A 17,918-nucleotide genomic window follows, 5' to 3' on the forward strand; every position below is an offset into this window, starting at 1 on the left:
TAACACTTCATAGATTCAGAAAAGATTTCCTTATTGTTGAGATGGTATCTTCTAAAGCTCTGATAAGGGCACAATGAAAAACAGGAATAATTCTTCACATGTGTACTTGTACCAAATCTGTAATTGTCACTACAGCATAAAAATTCAGTTGCTGACCTCCAAGTTTAATCTAAACAAACTAGTACTTTCCTGTCCCAAATGAGCATCAAGTTTTGCTTACTTGACACTTTTTATTCTTTTTCACTTGTCGAAGTCTGTATCTCCTCCCTCTGTTAGAAGAAATATTCGTTGGCATACAGGAACTTACTACTTTTGATAAACATCTCACCAATGTCCTCATCCTTCAAACTGACTATGCAAAGGTCATTTCATGGAGCCTTAAGGCTCTTTGTTCTAATTATTCTTCTGAAATAAAAATAAAAAAAGAAACCTACCTACTCCTTTGTGGGCATCCAAGCTGGTAAACTCTATTGTCCCATTATGGCTTTTTCTAGGATTTTCCTGATACTGTTTGTGGTTCCCATTGGGACAATATCTGTAGGAAAGTCCATAATCTGCAAGATAAACCTGGAAGACATGAACAGACAAATGAATAATGTTTTTGTCCTCTGAAAATATAACCTTTATAATTAAGTCTTAAGAAACTGATAGGTTAAGAGAGCCTCAGATCTACATTTTATTAAACCAAATGGTGCCTTAGGATAAAATATATTCAACTGGGGGCCTTAACAATGAACTTTCTAACTTAAATCCTGTCTTCATCATAGGCAAGTCTTGTTTCTGAGTTGACTTAGATTTTCAGTCTTTTTATTTTGCTCTTAAATTCCCTTCCCTCCAGGTGGGCACGTAGACGTCATAAACCACAATATGTCTTTTTATCTGTATTCATACAGCGTATGAGGCTCTTCCTTTTTTGTAACCCCTTCCTGTAAACAAAACTGTTTCAAGCAGGGAGGGGAGATGAGAGCAAACAATCTAAAAATCTTAACCTAATGTTTCAGGAGTCTCCATTAACAAGAAGTATAAAAATAATGAACAGACTGTAAGAGGTAATGACTCTTAAAAAAAAAAAAATGCCATCATGTTGTCCGTATTTAAGAATGGAACATCAATGCAGTACTTGGCCTTTCAGACTGTTATCTTTGTAAGTCAGTCAGAATTGCAAGCTGGGTTTCCAAACAGAATATAGATTGTTAAAAGTCAGATAGCAATTCAAGTGAATTTTTCTCAGATTACTTTTGGAGAGAGAGAGAAGGGAGGGGAGAAGTAGTTTTACAGATAGAGCATACACTGAATCGGGAACAGTTACGAATAGACATTTATTCTGACATGTAGTCAGAATATCGTACTTCCCTGTTATATGTTACCATGCTCCTCCCCCAACCCCCTGGAAAAGAAAGCAGTTTCAACTTTTAAAATGTGTTGTTTCACGTGTGTTTCTTTAAAATTTAGAGAATAAGGCAACATTTCATGATGCAGCTTTAAGACAACAGAGTATTACAACTGGTATTTTAAAAGATATCTGTTAAAAGAAAATTAAATTTTAGTTTACGTTTTTGGTTTCAGGATAGCCTAAGTAGGAGATATTTTGAATTTCAAAATATAAACAGCACAGCTTCCTTCACTTGTTGGAGAACATAGCTTGCTGGAATGTCTGAAAACATGATATTTCAGTTTTGTCTCTCACTCACAGATGCTATTTCTCAAGATGGCCTCAGGAGTAACTGCCCAAAGTAATTACACTTCAGGATCAGATGTATAACTGGTTGCTTGCTTTCACTATTTATGATGCATTTTTATCTTTATTTATTTTGAAAACTAAATAGACTTCACTTTGCAAAGTAGATATCCTGAGAATGTACATATTGATAGCAAATGGAAACATATTTTAAATACACTACAACAGTTTACTATTAAAAAAACTATCAAGATGTTTTTCATGTAGATTAACCAAAAAAAAGACCTAAAATTTATGGATATTTTATGGCTAAAATATGGATTATGCCTCATATGTATTGATACCAGAGAGCATGATAAGAGCTTAATGTTCATCGACCGATGAACAGATATCCTGTAGGAAGGTACCATTATCTCCATTTTACTTGTAAGCAAACTGAAGCTCAGTCAGTGACATTATGTGACTTGTGTAGTAAAATGGAGCCAGAGTCTGACTCCAGAATCTTCATCTCAATCACAGTCAAACTCAAAGGCACTAGACAAGTTAAACAGATAAGAAAGTATTCAAGACTACTGTAATAGGGAAGAGTGACTGATCTCAACTCCACTGAAACAAAAGTTGGGAAAGTTTTTAAGAGCTGAGGCTGAGCTAGTGAAGAGTACTGGAGAACACTAAGGGTGTAGCTACAGGTCAACATGACTGGGTTATCTATGTTTGCTAATTGGTGCTTAGGCTCCTATCCCCACCTCAAAGACTGTAGAGATAGGAGAACACTCTTTAATAAAGATTACATTTTAAAGGGATGACTCCCAGGTCCTGGAGGTCCTTGAGAAAGACATTCCTGGGTTGTAAAACTGGCAAGAGGCTGGGAGAAGATTCACATCTCAAAGGAGCAGAGAAAGAATTTATAATTTCAAAGTTTCTTAAGTAAATGCTGTAAGAAAAGGGAGGACAGGAGCTTACGGTCAGGAGGAAACCTGCCTAAAGTTTAGTCAAGCTGAGGGGAACTTTAAGGCCCTCTTGGTCATCACTGAGCTATGGGCCTCAAGGTAGTGCCGGGTTACTCAAACTTTGAAGGGCAATGCAGGATCTACATTTAATATAAAGACAAGAAGCTAACAACATAGTAAAGGAAACATGCACTAACCATTTGACTCAGAATACACTAACTCATTTGAATAATGCTGCAGTGAACACGGGAGCACAGATCTCTTTGAGATAATGATTTTGTTTCCTGTAGAAATATACCAAGAAGTTAGACTGATGGCTCATATGGTAGTTCTAGTTTTAATTTCTTGAGCAACCTCCATATTGTTTTCCATAGTAGCTATACCAGTTTACATTTCCACCAACAGTAAACAAGGGTTCCCTTTTCTCCACAACCTCACAGCAATTATTATTTTTTGTCTTTTTGATAATAGCCTTGCTCACAGGTATGAGTTGATATCTCATTATGGTTTTGATTTGCATTTCCTTTATAATTAGTGATGTTTAACACCTTTTAATATACCTGTCAGCCATTTGGATCTCTCCTTTGGAAAAATGTTCAGGTCCTTTGCCCATTTTTTAAATTGTCTTATTTTGTTTTGCTAATTGGGTAGTATGACTTCTTTATATATTTTGGATATTAACCCTTTATCAAATATATAATTTGCAAATATCTTATCCCATTCAGTAGGTTGTCTTTTCATTTTGTTGATGGTTTCCTTGCTGTGCAGAAGCTTTTAAGTTTGATGTCATGCCACTTGTTTACTTTTGCTTTGTTCCCCTTGCCTGAGGAGACATATGTAGAAAGACATTGCTAAGACCAATGTCAAAAAGAATACTGCCTATGTTTTCTGCTAGGAGCTTTATGGTTTCAAGTTTTATGTTCAAGGCTTAATCCATTTTTAGTTAATTTTTGTGTAAGGTGTAAGACGAAGTGGTGTCCAATTTTATTCTTTGCCATGTGGATGTCCAGTTTTCCCAACGCCATTTATTTAAGAGACTAACCTTGCCCCATGTATATTCTTGGCTCCTTTGTCAAAAATTGACCATATATGCGTGAGTTTATTTCCAGGGTCTCTAATCTGCTCAATTGGTCTGTGTTTTTTATATGTCAGTAACATACTGTTTTGATTACTATAGCTTTGTAATATAGTTTGAAATCAAAAAGTGTGATGCCTCTGGTGGTTTTGTTCTTTGCAGGATTGCTTTGGCTACTTGGGGCCCTTTATGATTCACAGAATTTTTGGATTGTTTTTCTATTTCTGTGAAAAATATCATTGGAATTTCGAAACGGACTGAACTGAATCTTTAGATTGCTTTGGGTAGTATGGACAGTTTAACAATATTCTTCTAATCCATGAGCATGGGGTATCTTGCCATTTATTTGTGTCTTCTTGAATTTCTTTCATCAATGTTTTGTGGAGTTTAGTGTATAGATCTTTCATGTTCTTGGCTAAATTTATTGCTAAATATTTTATTCTTTTTGATGCTATTGTAAATGGAATTGTTTTAATTTCTCTTTCCAATAGCTCGTTGTTAGGGTATAGAAATGCAACTGATTTTTGTCAATTGCTTTTGTACCCTGAAACTTTACTGAATTCATTTATTCAAACAATTTTTTAGTGGAGTCTTCAGGGTTTTCTCTATATAATATAATGTCATTGACAGAGACCATTTTACTTCTCCCTTTCCAATTTAGATGTCTTTTATCTCTTTTTCTTGCCTAATTACTCTGACTAGGACTTCCAGTACTATATTGAATAAAAATGGCATATTTGTCTTGTTCTTGATATTAGACTTTTCACTGTTAGTGTTGTCTATTTTTTTTTTAATACAGTAGAGAATTTGTGGTTCTGTCCATTCCTGAAATTTTGTTGAAGTAAAAAATAAGTTTAAGCAGAAAACCCAATCTACAGTAGGGTTTGCAGTCTAGGTCCTGTTTTTTGTATGTCCTTGAGCTAAGACTTAGTTTCAGTTAACTTTTTTAATATTATCACCTTTTTTCTGTGAAATAAAAAATAACAACTCATTAATATTTTTCACTTTAAGGATAAATACATACAATAACCCAAGTTTTAGATAAGCCTATAGTAGGAATCTCAAGATCATTAAGATCAGATAAGGGGTTATTATTTGTATTATAATAAGACTAGACCTAGGAAAATTTAAATATCTAGATCCCTAATGCATTTTAAATGATTTTCTTCTTATGCAACTTTTCTGAATTTAGTAACAGTTTCCTTTCTCCATGAATAGAAGAACAGCCTTGACCACTTCTCTTTACTTTAATCATAGATCTTTCGATCACACTGTACTGCCTCTCACATTTCCACATGCCACTCTCATTTTTCTCTCATCCCTCTTAGATATGTACTATGGTTTAGTTTTGTTTGGTTTTTTATAACTTTGTGAGGCAGGTAGGGGAGATGTGTCATTATACACATTTAACAGATGAAAAATAATGTGATACACCCAAATAATGCAAGTCATCCAACAGTCAGTCACTAGGTTCAGCTTCTACAAAAGATTTTATTGTTTTAGTGAATTTCTCAGATGTCCCCTCCCCCTCAAGAAACATCTAATCTTCACTAATGCTTTCAAGGACTTTCAATTTTAATACTTTATTATTGAAAAGGTAGTGTAGTAGCCACTGAGGTACAATCCCATCAAGAAAGAAATGGCCTTTCACCCGTGAGGAGGGCAATAATCTGACAACTTCCAGAGGCAGGGCTATTACGAACCACCACAGCATGTGAGCCAAGGTGACACTCTTCCCAGGCAGTTCCTACTAAAGAATGATCATGGTGGGAATGCTGTGTGGCTATTTCTACCCAATTGGAGACTCCTCTAATGGAACCCTTTTGCTCTAGTGCTCCCTAATGGGTTGGCTGAGACTTTCTCAGAACTGTATCATAGTCTGAGCTCTCCCTGCCCAATCCTTCTCGTCTCCTTTCCTTTCACAGGTGTCATTGCAACATCCTACTCTAAAAGCTTTCCTTGTCCAAACCTGTTTCCTCTCCTTTTATCTTTCTATTATATAGGTACTATACTCCCTTTCCTCAATAAAGCCCTTGCATTCCCAATGCTGTCTCAGCATCTGCCTCTCTGAAAAACAAATTTGACACAGGTAGTCAGTAAATCATAGCCTTAATTTGAAGCACTAAACTAATCAAGATGAAAAACAAATTAGCCTTTGATGACCATGAAAATCACAACTTTCCTATACCAAACAGATCTGCCTCAAAAATCAACTTCCTATTTTACCTAGCCAGATTTGCAACCATATATGCCACATTCTCAAGTTATGCATTTAATTAAACCTTTACTTCCCTCTCCTTGCTCCTTGCTTTCTTACACCACTTTGTTTTTCCAAATGGATGGGTGAAAGGAATGATTAAAGAGCACCCTGTGATAACTCTTTTTTTGCAGTGAATTGCACTGGAAGGGCCTTTGTCTTCAATTCAGCACCTCTCCACGGATACCCCAAGTGCTTTTCTCCACTTCCTACCACACCTCCTGGATTCACATCTCACACTTCCAAGATCCACCACTCATACCTGAATTCTATTCTGGTATGAGATCCTTTCAACCTCAAGGCAATTGATTGGGTTTTCAGTTGTGCTCAGATGGATTTACCTTTTAAAAATGTACAAAGTATTTAGCTTTTATTTATGCCTTGGATCCACATTTATAAGCTGTAAAATCCTATGGGACAAGGGGCCAGGATAATGATATATACATTTTTGTATCCATGACAGTACCTACTCTGAGGTCTTCTGCACAGTAGGCTTAAATAAAATTTCACTGATTTGACTTGATGGTAATAATTGGACAAATAGAAGTAAATTCCTTTCAATAGACACGTGAGTGCCAAGCATGATAAAATATCAAGAATCATACATTCTATAAAGGAAAGAAAAACAAAAATGAATGCGTGCTATTGAATACTTGCTATGCGAAGGCATTATGTGCTTTACAGAAGTCAAATTATTTAACCCTCATGACACTAACAGCAAGTTATTTTAAGATACCTTGAGGATGAGAAAACACAATGAGTGAGTTTAGGTGCTCTGTGCAAAACAACTAAACTTATAGTAACTGGCAAAGTTGAGATCCAAACCTAAATCAGCCTGACTAGAAGACTGAGATTTTTTTCCATACGTCCCACACAGAGGAAGGAGAGATGACACAAGCACGTCTAGAGGTAACATCTACTCCAACAAAAGTATAACAGATTTAAATGTAATAATATTTTAGAGTAGGGGGAGGTTACTTCCTAATTGGGGAACTCAAAGAACAAAATGACATTGATTTGGGCCTTGAAAAATATCTAAGATTTCCACAAATGGAGATAGGGAAGAAGAGATAAAACAAGGAAAACCAGGGCTGGGTCAGTGTGTGCTGGGAGTGAAGAGGTTATAGGAAACACAACACAAGCCGGAAAAAAAAAACTGGTTAGCATGAGTTTACAGGAAGCTTTGAAAACCATGCTAAGAAGCTGGGACACAATATTTGTATGCAAAAAGAAGTCACCAAAGGTTTCTGGCAAGGAATAATATTATCAGCACTGGCAGCATGATAATGGGGAAATGAAAGCAGAGAGTCCATTTAGGAGAATATGACATTAGTCCAGGCAAGAGACAGTGGGAGGCTAGACTAGGGCACTGGTGAACAAAGAAGGGAGACAAAGAACAGAGCCATAAGAGGGTTGAGAGACAGAGTCAAAGATAACTGAAAACAATGTGGCTAGCTGGGTATATGAGGATTCAATGAATAGACAAAAAGAGAATAGGAGGAAGAAGAGAAGATTTGGAAAGAAAGTGATTTATTCATTTTTGTACCAAAAGCAAACTGGCTGACTGATGGCTAACACCCTAATCCAACCAGTTCCTGGTTCTCTCAGTTTATGCAGAACTGACTGATAGACTCATAGTTGATGGAAAAAATAAAGGACCTCCTTCCCATCAAGAGTCAAATCTGCTGCCTTCCTGTTCCTCAATCAACCAGGAACTAAGTAGCAAACAGCCAGAATGGCTCACATGGAAGCATTTCTCAACACTTGATATGTTGGACAGGAAAATGTGAGCTGGAGAAGGGCTGCAAGAGATTATGGAGCTGGAAGAGAAAAAAGATGCTAATCTGGACAGATGTCATTGCCCACTGAGACGCGACCACCCACTAAATCACATTACTCCTTTACCGCCACTTTGCAGATTCACATTAGAGAAGAGATGCACATACACCCCAAGATGTGATTCACTTTTCAAGAACTTAAAATTTTCCTGTTGTAAAATCTAATCACCTTATCATAATCTAGACTATTTTATACAATTAAACCCTTTTAATTAGCACATCCTGTTGTAGCAAGAAATGTGTCTTAAAATCAGAGACTGATGGAAATTATACAATGCAGGGAGACAGTCATATTTGTGACTTTGTTCAGTGGAAATTTAGAAAACACTTTCAAAACTCTAGGAAAAATATATAGACTTATCCAGCAACTTTAAAAGCTTTTATAAAAAAAAAAAGCCAGCATTTATCTTATTTGAATAGCACATAATATTTTCCTATTCTTTCAACAAGATACCATAATGTGAAAATCTTCACAATAAACTAAATGCTTACTGACTAATGGAAACCACTACATGCCAAAAGGGGAATGAAGCACGGAATGAATAAGCAGCATGTTTATGTTCACAGAAGTCATTCATATCTACTAAAAACCTATATGAAGCCTCATAGCTGCTACTACATTTTGATATAAATGTGTGCTTTTTATTCTTTTATTATACAGTACTTTTTTTTGTTTCTCCTCAACTTCCCTACCTTCTTTTTGCCAGTAACACAATGCCGCAGATGATACATGTGCATTATCACTATTCAGCCTAGACAAAAGAATATGACTTTTAAAATGCTGCCAGGTTACTTTTCAAACAGGATGTTTATTAGAATAAACATGAAGATATATTTTTCAAAAATACAGTTTGATCTTATATATTGTTTTACATGTGCTTTACATGTTGGTGTTTTTTTTTCCTCCTAGATCTCACAACTACCTACTGGAATTTTATCCTTTTTTCCCTTTATATTTAATACTCATTGAGAGTGAGAGATTTAAAGACACATCCATGAAGTCATCATATGAAGAAAAAGCGGAAAGCTGTGCCGTATCACTATCTCTTCAATCCATCTACTGCTCCATCAGACCCAAGTCTATGACTCCCTTAAATGGCGCCATAAATTCAAGTATTCATAACAAAATACTGAGTTATATTTAGCAGTATTCCTAATGATACTAGCATTTTGACCCTATGACTTGCCCTTCTATTTCAACCTGGTTCTTCTAGCAATATGTGAAAGCCTATTTAATCCAAGACAGCTGGGCTGTGACTTACTATTCTTTCTAGGATTTGGGAGGAAATTCCCTCAATAATACATAGGCTAGCAATTGCTTCTTTACTAAAAATACCTTCACCTACAAAACAAAACTTTTCCAATTACAGTCAATTTCCAATTTGTCCTTTTGATGTAAGTTCTCAAAGATTATATGAAGAAACCTACAATACCCTCTCTTTCTCATTTCCAAGATGATATGAAAGTGCTTCACTTGTGTCTGTCCTCTAACAAAATAAATAGGCAATGGAAGAGGATAATCTGAATTGCATCCAATTCACAGGCTTCCTCTTTGTCTAAATCAAATCTGAGCTTAAGACTTTGCAATATGCTGGTAAGCATTATCAGAGCTTGGTCTATCTGTTAACAGCAGATACAAAATGTTAGCTGATATAATTTGACTGTTAGACACATTACAAAAAGTTTCACCACATGTAAGCTGTGTCTACATAAAACACAGCTATCTAACATTCAAAAGCATCTCCTTGCTCTACATTAACTACATTAACTACAAATTCTACTGATTTCAAAGACAGTGTTGAGGTCGCCAGCAATCATGCCATTCTTACATGCACATCCCCTTGGGGGTCCATAGTTTTTTAACAGTCCCACAATAGGCATATGTCTTAATCCAACCAATTTATACAACTCAATGAGTTGACTCAGAATTCAGAAATGCCACTTTCCCATATTAACTGGAAAAAACAACAACATATATAGCCCTTTGTGAATTAGGATGCTCAAATATTTTGGTCATAAACAATTGCTTGGTCATGTATACATCTGGTCTTCAGAAATTTAAATAATATGACCAGTGGGACCCAGCAGGCATCAACAAACATGTATTGATTATGAACAAACACTAATTTTTCAACAGCATTAACTCTCTTGGGAACTATATTCTTGGGGATAGGTGATTTGTTAAACGGACCATCCTATACTTACAGAGCACATACATTCCTAAAATGTGAATTCTTTGTCCCTTTTATAGAAAACAGACCCTGAATATTCTGTTCCTTACAACTTTTAAGGGACACCTATCATCAAACTACCCGCCTGGGAGAACTACACTTATTAAATCAATTTATTACCATTTTCTTAACATCTAACCAGAACACCAAATGTCCTTTCTCGTAAATCTAAACAATTCTGGGGGAGCAAAAATAAGATGAGGGGTTCTTTTGTCATAAGCTTAAAAAATAATTTTAAAAAATGTTTTTCTAGCTATTACTTACTGAGGGCTTACTATGTGCCTGATATTGGTCTCAGTCTTTCACATGTCTAAATCATCTGATCCTTACAATCCCTCTTTGAGTGAGGTACTATTATCCTTATTTTTAGAGGGAGAAATTGAAGCACAGAGAGGTAAAATACTGTGGCTAAGAATACAGAACTAAGAAGAGATAAAGCCAGAACTCAAACCCGAGGAGTCTGATTCCAGAGCTCACACCCTTCGTGATTCTACACTGAAACGCCAACATAATACAAAGTTATGCAAAGAGTCTCAAGCTTCTTCTAACCAACTTTTTGCCTGGGATTAGGAGAAGGTAAAAACCCCTCTTTTTATATCTTCTTTCTGATTCAGAACAAGCACATTTAGTTCCGGAATAAACAAGCAGACTAACTAACTGCTTGGAGATCCTATGTGTAAGAACAAATCTTGTGAGACATACTGACCAATTTGACCAATTTGCCTGGAGGGGCCCTAGGCAAAATAAAAGTGCTTTCTGTTCCTATTTTTCCCCCTTTCCTTTTTCTTTCCTTATCCTTGTATCCAAAGCTCATATATGGCCAAAATACACTGATATTCATGCCAAGGTGTTAAAAGCTTATGTGGAACAGAACATTATCTTGAGCTTTTTATTAAAATTATTTGGAAAATTTATTATCTCAACATCCACTCAAAGATTTATGTTAGGTCCCTGTGTTAATTCTCCATGGCTGCTATAACAAGGTACCACAAACTGGGAGGCTTCAACAACAGAAATGTACTGTCTCACAGTTCTGGAGGCCAGAAGTCTGAAATCAAGGTGTTGGCAGGGTTGGTTCCTTCTGAGGGCTGTGAGAAATAAACTGTTTCATGCTTCTCTCCTAACTTCTGGTAGTCTCAGGTGTTCCTTGGCTTCTAGAAGGCATTCTCCTATCATCAAATCATCTTTCCTCTATGCATGTGCATGTCTGTCTCTATGTTCAAATTTCCCCTTTTATAAGAACACCAAGGGCCTCCCTGGTGGCGCAGTGGTTGAGAATCCGCCTGCCGATGCAGGAGACACGGGTTCGTGCCCTGGTCCGGGAAGATCCCACATGCCGCGGAGCAACTAAGCCCGTGAGCCATGGCCGCTGGGCCTGTGCATCGGGAGCCTGTGCTCCGCAACGGGAGAGGCCACAACAGTGAGAGGCCCGCATACCGCAAAAAAAAAAAGAACACCAATCGTATTGGATTGGGGGCCTCCCTAGTGACCTCATCTTAATTTGATCACCTGCAAAGATCCTATTTCCAAATAAGATCACATTCACAGTACTGGAGGGTTGCAACTTTAACATCTTTTGAGGGGACACAATTCAACCCACAGCAGTCCTCGTTCTCATTTCTCTTTGTGAATATGCAGACAGAGCTCCATCTATAAGAAAACACTTCTCATGGCTATATTAAGTAGTAAAGATCTCTTGATACAGTGGTTAGACTTCTCCCAGTAAGAATTTAAGAAATGTACGAATAGCTTAGTTACTGTATTTTAGTAAACTATATCCAGCTCTACTTAGTTGGCTTTACCTGTTACTCCTGAACACTGAATGACTAATTAATCAATTCATTTATGCATTAACCTATTCAATTACTCATTGTTCACCCATCACTTATTTACTGAGTGCTTATTATATGCCATGCTCTGTGCTAGCTGCTGGATGCACATCACTGAATAAAACATAATTCTTGTTTTCCTATTTACAAGACTACAAACTTGCTCTCCTGATGGATATTTAACTGAAAGAAACGCTCACTTGGCTCTGTAACAGTACTTTCTTAAGTCAGATTTGTAGCTAACAACCAGTTCTATCCAGGAAGTAAGAGGCTATGAGAACTAAAAGGAACCAAAGCGATCATATGATCTAGGTTACTCACTTTACAGAAAGGGAGGCTGTGCCACAGAGAAGCCTACTGCAAGAGATAGAGAAAAAAAGAGTTCAAGGACAAATGGAATAAAAAATGTCTGTATTCCCATTTTCTCTTGAACTTTAGGAAAGCGAAGAAAGTAGAAGAAATAAAACTATACTTGATATTAAGGAATGATTGTTAATTTTGTTACGCGTGGTAAAAGCATTGTGATAATACGGTGAATTGTCCTTATTGCATACATATGCAGTGCATACATACTTAAGTATTTAGAGGCAAAATGCCATGATAGCTATAATTTATTTTAAAACATTTCAGCCAAAAAAATACATAAAACAAATTTTCAAAATGTTAATTTTTAAATCAAGGTGATGAGGATACAGAGTTCCCTATTTTTTAGTACTGAGATTTGTTGTTGTTTGAAATTTTTAAAATAAAAGGTTAAAAAAACTGTCTTCCTAAAGGCAAAATTATATACTTAACAGGTTCTCAGCGTCTCTGCATTGGGAAATAAGCTTCACAAAATATTAGTTTTAAATATGGAGACCATGGCTTCTAAATTATAATTATTATGATGTTTTCTTCAATATTTTTCCACCCAACATGACCCTCCAATAATGACTCCAGTAGTCCATATTCATATAGCTGTCATTTGCATAGTATTTTGAAATAAGAATTTTTATATGGAACTAATCTGATTCAAAATCAGACATCTTAATATACGCATGTTAAGAATAAATTTTAACAATAGGAACACTATTAAGTATCAGATAACAGAGCTAGAAATACATTTGATTACTTAAACAATTTTGAAGTAATAAATTGGAGCATAGTAAAACATAGTAGTATTAACACATTATAGAATGTTAGATGGAAATAAAATTTGGAGCTGACTTTATTTTTATTTGACATATCATTCTGAAAGAATCCCCAAACAGTAAGTTTGTAGAACTGATCTATGAATACCAGATACAACCTATTAAATCTCAAAAACAACATACTCATATGACAAAGAATTATACTGAGATAAAAATTTCAGTGAAAGTACATATTTTAAAAATAATTCTATTAATATAAAACTCATAAAATATTAACTTTAAAAGTTCAAATAACTAAAATCATAGGAACAATTTTCAAAGTCTTTCTGCTCAACTGAAAAAATATAGCAGAACCTCACGAGGAAGAAAGAAAATAACATGCATGTTATGGTGCACTTTAAGTGACTGTAAACACCACCATGTTATTTAATCTATAGTGTAACCCTATACATGTGATATCAAAATATTTGAAAGTAGCCTTGCCACCTGTACCACCTAGCAATATTATGGTATCATCAAGCTAAGAACATATAATGCTACTCTGGAAACAATAAGATACAGAGGTATGTTACCAGGACTATATACGTTCAACAAATGAAATACTCTCTCTAAATGGTAACCATATTATCTGCACATACCATGCAAAATTCTTACAAACACAAATTCACACTCCATCTTACAAGTAACTGTGATTGATAAATGGATTATATTAGAATTCCCTCTAGCAAACAGTGAACAAGCAGCTTTAATGAGGCTTATGACCCTACCCTATGGATATCCTAGGGAATCTGAAAGTGAGTATTTTGCCACCAGATACAGGTCAGGTGCTACAATTCCTGCTCCCAGATCATTAAATTTTTTTCTAAATTTAAACTTTTTAACTTCTTTAGCTATGCAACAATAATCAAGACACTTTGGAAACAGTATAAGAAACATTACTTTCAGCAATAAGCATTAAGTACTTGGAAAACATATTTTCAGAGAATCACAGACTTCCAGCAAGAAGGAACTTTTGAGGTCACTTAGTCAGAGTCCCACATTTTATACAGTAAACAGCCAAAGTCCACATAGGTTAAACGATTTTCTGAAAGCTGCAATTCTGTTCAGTGTCAGAGCTGGGACCAGAACCTGGTTTCCTGACTTTCAGTCTAGCACAAGTCCCAGTACTCAAACAAGTGTTTGTAAAAATCACAGGTTTCCAATGGTATACTTATCACTCCAGATGTTGACATGAGAACTGTTCTTCTCTATCTGTGAGGGCCATCACCTTCGACTTAGCAGGAGCTTTGGGGCAGAAACATATGGCGCATGATGGGGTTAAGGAGCTGAACAATCAAGTACCACTTAGTCCTGGTACTAAGTGAGAGGTATTGGCCTCATGTCCTGAAAAGTCAATAAAGTATTTCTTGAAGGGTTATTACAAAAGGAACACTAACCTAGGTGCTGTGAGGAATACAAAAGAAGGAAGAGAAGTATACCTTCCTATAAGTCTCAAGGAGTTCTTTCTAGTTCAGAATATAAGACAACACAAGACAAGTGAGACTTGAGTGCTCATGTGTGTAAAATACACATTAGTAGCTAAAGGAAATTAGAAACAGAGATCAGTGCAGATCAGAATCATCAAGAAAGGCTTCAGGTAAGAGCAGGGATGTAGGCTTTGTGTGAAAGAACAACATGCTTCTGATCAACAAAGGAGTGGCCTTCCATAAATAAAAAGATGGGTACAAACCCTGATTTTAGTTAAAATGCTTCAACTTCCTTCACTAGTGACACTGGGAGATGCAGCCAAATGACTGGTACTACTCACTGGCAAAACCACCACTCAGTATCATTTCCGGTAATACTTTTTTTTTTCTTTTTCAGTACACGGGTCTCCCACTGTTGTGGCCTCTCCCGTTGTGGAGCACAGGCTCCAGACGCTCAGGCTCAGCGGCCATGGCTCACAGGCCTAGCTGCTCCGTGGCATGTGGGATCTTCCCGGACTGGGGCACGAACCCGTGTCTCCTGCATTGGCAGGCGGACTTTCAACCACTGTGCCACCAGGGAAGCCCCTGGTAATATCATTTTAATTTAAAGAATTTTTTAACCAAACCAGTACACTTGATTTCTATTTCTTGTACAAAGTACTATATTAGCACTAAAGCATTTTCTTTAATCTTTTGTCTAAAATAAAGATTTTTAAAAATACCTTACTAAAACAGAGATGATGTAAAGAAGCACCTAAAAAATCCAATATTTTATTAAAATGAGATTTTTCCACAGATGAAGCTGGGATTGTTTTTCTTTCAATAAAAATGTTGAAAAATCATGAAAGAAAGAAGGTAAAGGGTATACACTTCAAGAATCTTCAAAATTCTATATTTGGATAGTATCAGATGAATTATCAAGAAATGGCCAAAATGCTATTAAAATACAGGGAAAATGATGAGAAGAATCAAAATAATCTACAATAGGCCATTTGGACTCTCAATGGGGCTATTTTTAAAGAAAAACATTGCTTGATCCCACTACGAATATTATTTTGGGAAATTTTTCCCAAAAAAACCAACAAAATAAAAACATTCCAGAACATCAATTGTGCCCCCAACTGACTATCCATGACATGACTTTTGATTATTAATCTTGTCAGAACTTTTCCATTCCACCGTAAGTAAGAAGGCTGCTGTTTTTATCCAATACTTCTTTGACCCTGCTTCCCAATTTTACCTCAATCCTAAAAACCCTACTCCTTTGACAAAGGCTGTACAAATGTCAACTTTTCTTGCCTCTTTCTCTTGCCAAATCATTCAACAAATCTTCCCTCTCTAATTTTGAATCTTTTTTTCCCACTTATTTTTTTTTTTGTTCATTAAATAGCTTACTGCTGAAGTTCCTTTCTCCATAGTTTAAATTCAAAACACACATGAAGAGAGAACTAATGTTTAAAACAATAAACCAAGAAAACTTTCTGGAAATAAAAGACTTATTTTATATGTCAAAAGGGCCCATCAGATATCTGGGAAAACATACACAATGATCTGCTCTAAAACATATCCTGGTAAAATGATTAGACACTATTAATAAAGGAAAAAATCCTAAAGAGAGCATGGCAAAAAGGACAAATAACATACAATAGTAAGTATTAAACTGGCAGCAGACTTATTAAAAGCAAACTGCAAACAAGGCAAAAATAGATCAGGCTTTTCAAGAAATTCAAGGAAAAAAAGTATGAACTAAATAAATATTTTAAATCCATCCAAGCTATCCTTCAGGCATCAATGCTACTGCAAAAGTTTTATACATGCAAGGGAGTGCTATACCCATGGGTACTGCTTGAACAATCTACTAGAACATTAGTTTCAAACAATCAAAAGATGAGTAACTTTGGCAAAAGGACAGAAGGGTGAGCATTTAATACAATTATCTCTAACACTAAAAAAATAAGGCTAGGGATAAATGAAGAATATACAAATGATATATAGTCTGACAAAGTAGTATGACTTCAAGACAACAGTAAGGAAAGGAGGAAAGTAAAATAAACTCACTGATAGTGAACTTATTAAAGTTGTGGTAAAAAAAAAATACCACAAAAGACTATCATAGTAGTACTAAAAAGTTAAACACAGAAGAGTGGGCTCAAAGCATCTTTAAAAGCTGTAAATACCAAGATTATCACTACAACAAAAATATAAACTTTCATAAACAGACTCCTCCCCCACAAAAAAACTTAAAAGAATATAAGATCAAAGAAAACACATAAGAAACACAGCAAACATAATTATGAACATTTACCAAATGGCACAGCAATGATCTTTATAAAACAGAAACTACAGCAGAATCAAGGAGACCAACAGAAACACATTAACCATTGAAGGCTTAAATACCACTCATGGTACAAAACAGATAAAGTGGACAAAAACTAAATGAAGATATAGATGACATAAATAATACAGTCAATAACGTAGATCTTCTGGAAAGATACTAAACTTTACACTATGAAAACAGAGACTATCTTTTCCTCAAGAAAACATGGAAGACTGACAAAAACTGATCCTCTTCTAAGTCATGATAAAAGCTTCAGTGCATTCCAAATAAAATTATTATAAACAATACTCTGACCATCTTGTCACAAGTCTAGATTTTAATAACCAAAAATTTTTAAGAGGTCTTTCTACATGAAAACTTAAAAACCTACTGCACTGCTTTTCGGTGAAGAAATACAAACCTTTTAAAAAATAAAGATAATAAAAACACTACATATCAAAATCCATGAAGTACAATATAAAGCAGTGACCAGAGGAAAAATCATGGCCTTAAACACCTACAGAAGTAAAAAATTTTTAAATGAAAATAAATGAATTAGATCTCAAATTGAAGACCAAGAAAAAAGAACAAAAGGGTCAAATTGAAAGAGCACAAGAAAAGATATAACAAAGGTAAAATCAGAAATTAATGAAATAGAAAAGAAAAAACCGTATATCTCATTAATCAATCAAAATCCAAGTTTGCTGAAAAATTAACATAATGGACAAACTAGCTACTTTCATCAAGGTAAAAAAAAAAAAAAAGAAGATAAAAGCAAAATTAAAATAAAATGTAACTAGAAGGAAACAATCATTGAAGGAGAAGAAATGTAAAAGTCCTAAGAGAGTACAATGCAGACCACCACACAAATAAATTTGAAAAACTAGACAAAACTGCTAACTACTAAAATTGACCCAACTACAGATTAAAGAGCTTAACAATCAATTTCCATGGGAAAAAATTGAGAGTTACAAGGAATGTCCTCAGCAGAACCAGAGAATTTCACATTAAAAAAAAAAATGGTGCCAATATAGTAGAAATAGTTCTGGAACACAGAAAATGAAGGTAAACCTCAAATTCTTTTTATGAAGCAAGTTGAATGTTGATACCTGAATCTGATAAAAAAAAAAATAGTACAAAAACAGAT

General features: G+C 35.3%; 1 protein-coding gene across 1 annotated transcript in view; it reads right to left on the minus strand.

The window, feature by feature from the left end:
• VRK2 (VRK serine/threonine kinase 2) overlaps positions 1-17,918 on the minus strand; it is a 92,257-nt gene that overhangs the window by 26,787 nt on the left and 47,552 nt on the right. Inside the window, exon 8 of the mRNA XM_059078794.2 lies at positions 435-567. Within this exon, the coding sequence (XP_058934777.1) occupies positions 435-567 (133 nt within the window). The remainder of the gene's footprint in view (positions 1-434; positions 568-17,918) is intronic.

This window comes from Kogia breviceps, chromosome 11, assembly GCF_026419965.1.
Source record: "Kogia breviceps isolate mKogBre1 chromosome 11, mKogBre1 haplotype 1, whole genome shotgun sequence".
Lineage (NCBI taxonomy): Eukaryota > Metazoa > Chordata > Mammalia > Artiodactyla > Physeteridae > Kogia > Kogia breviceps.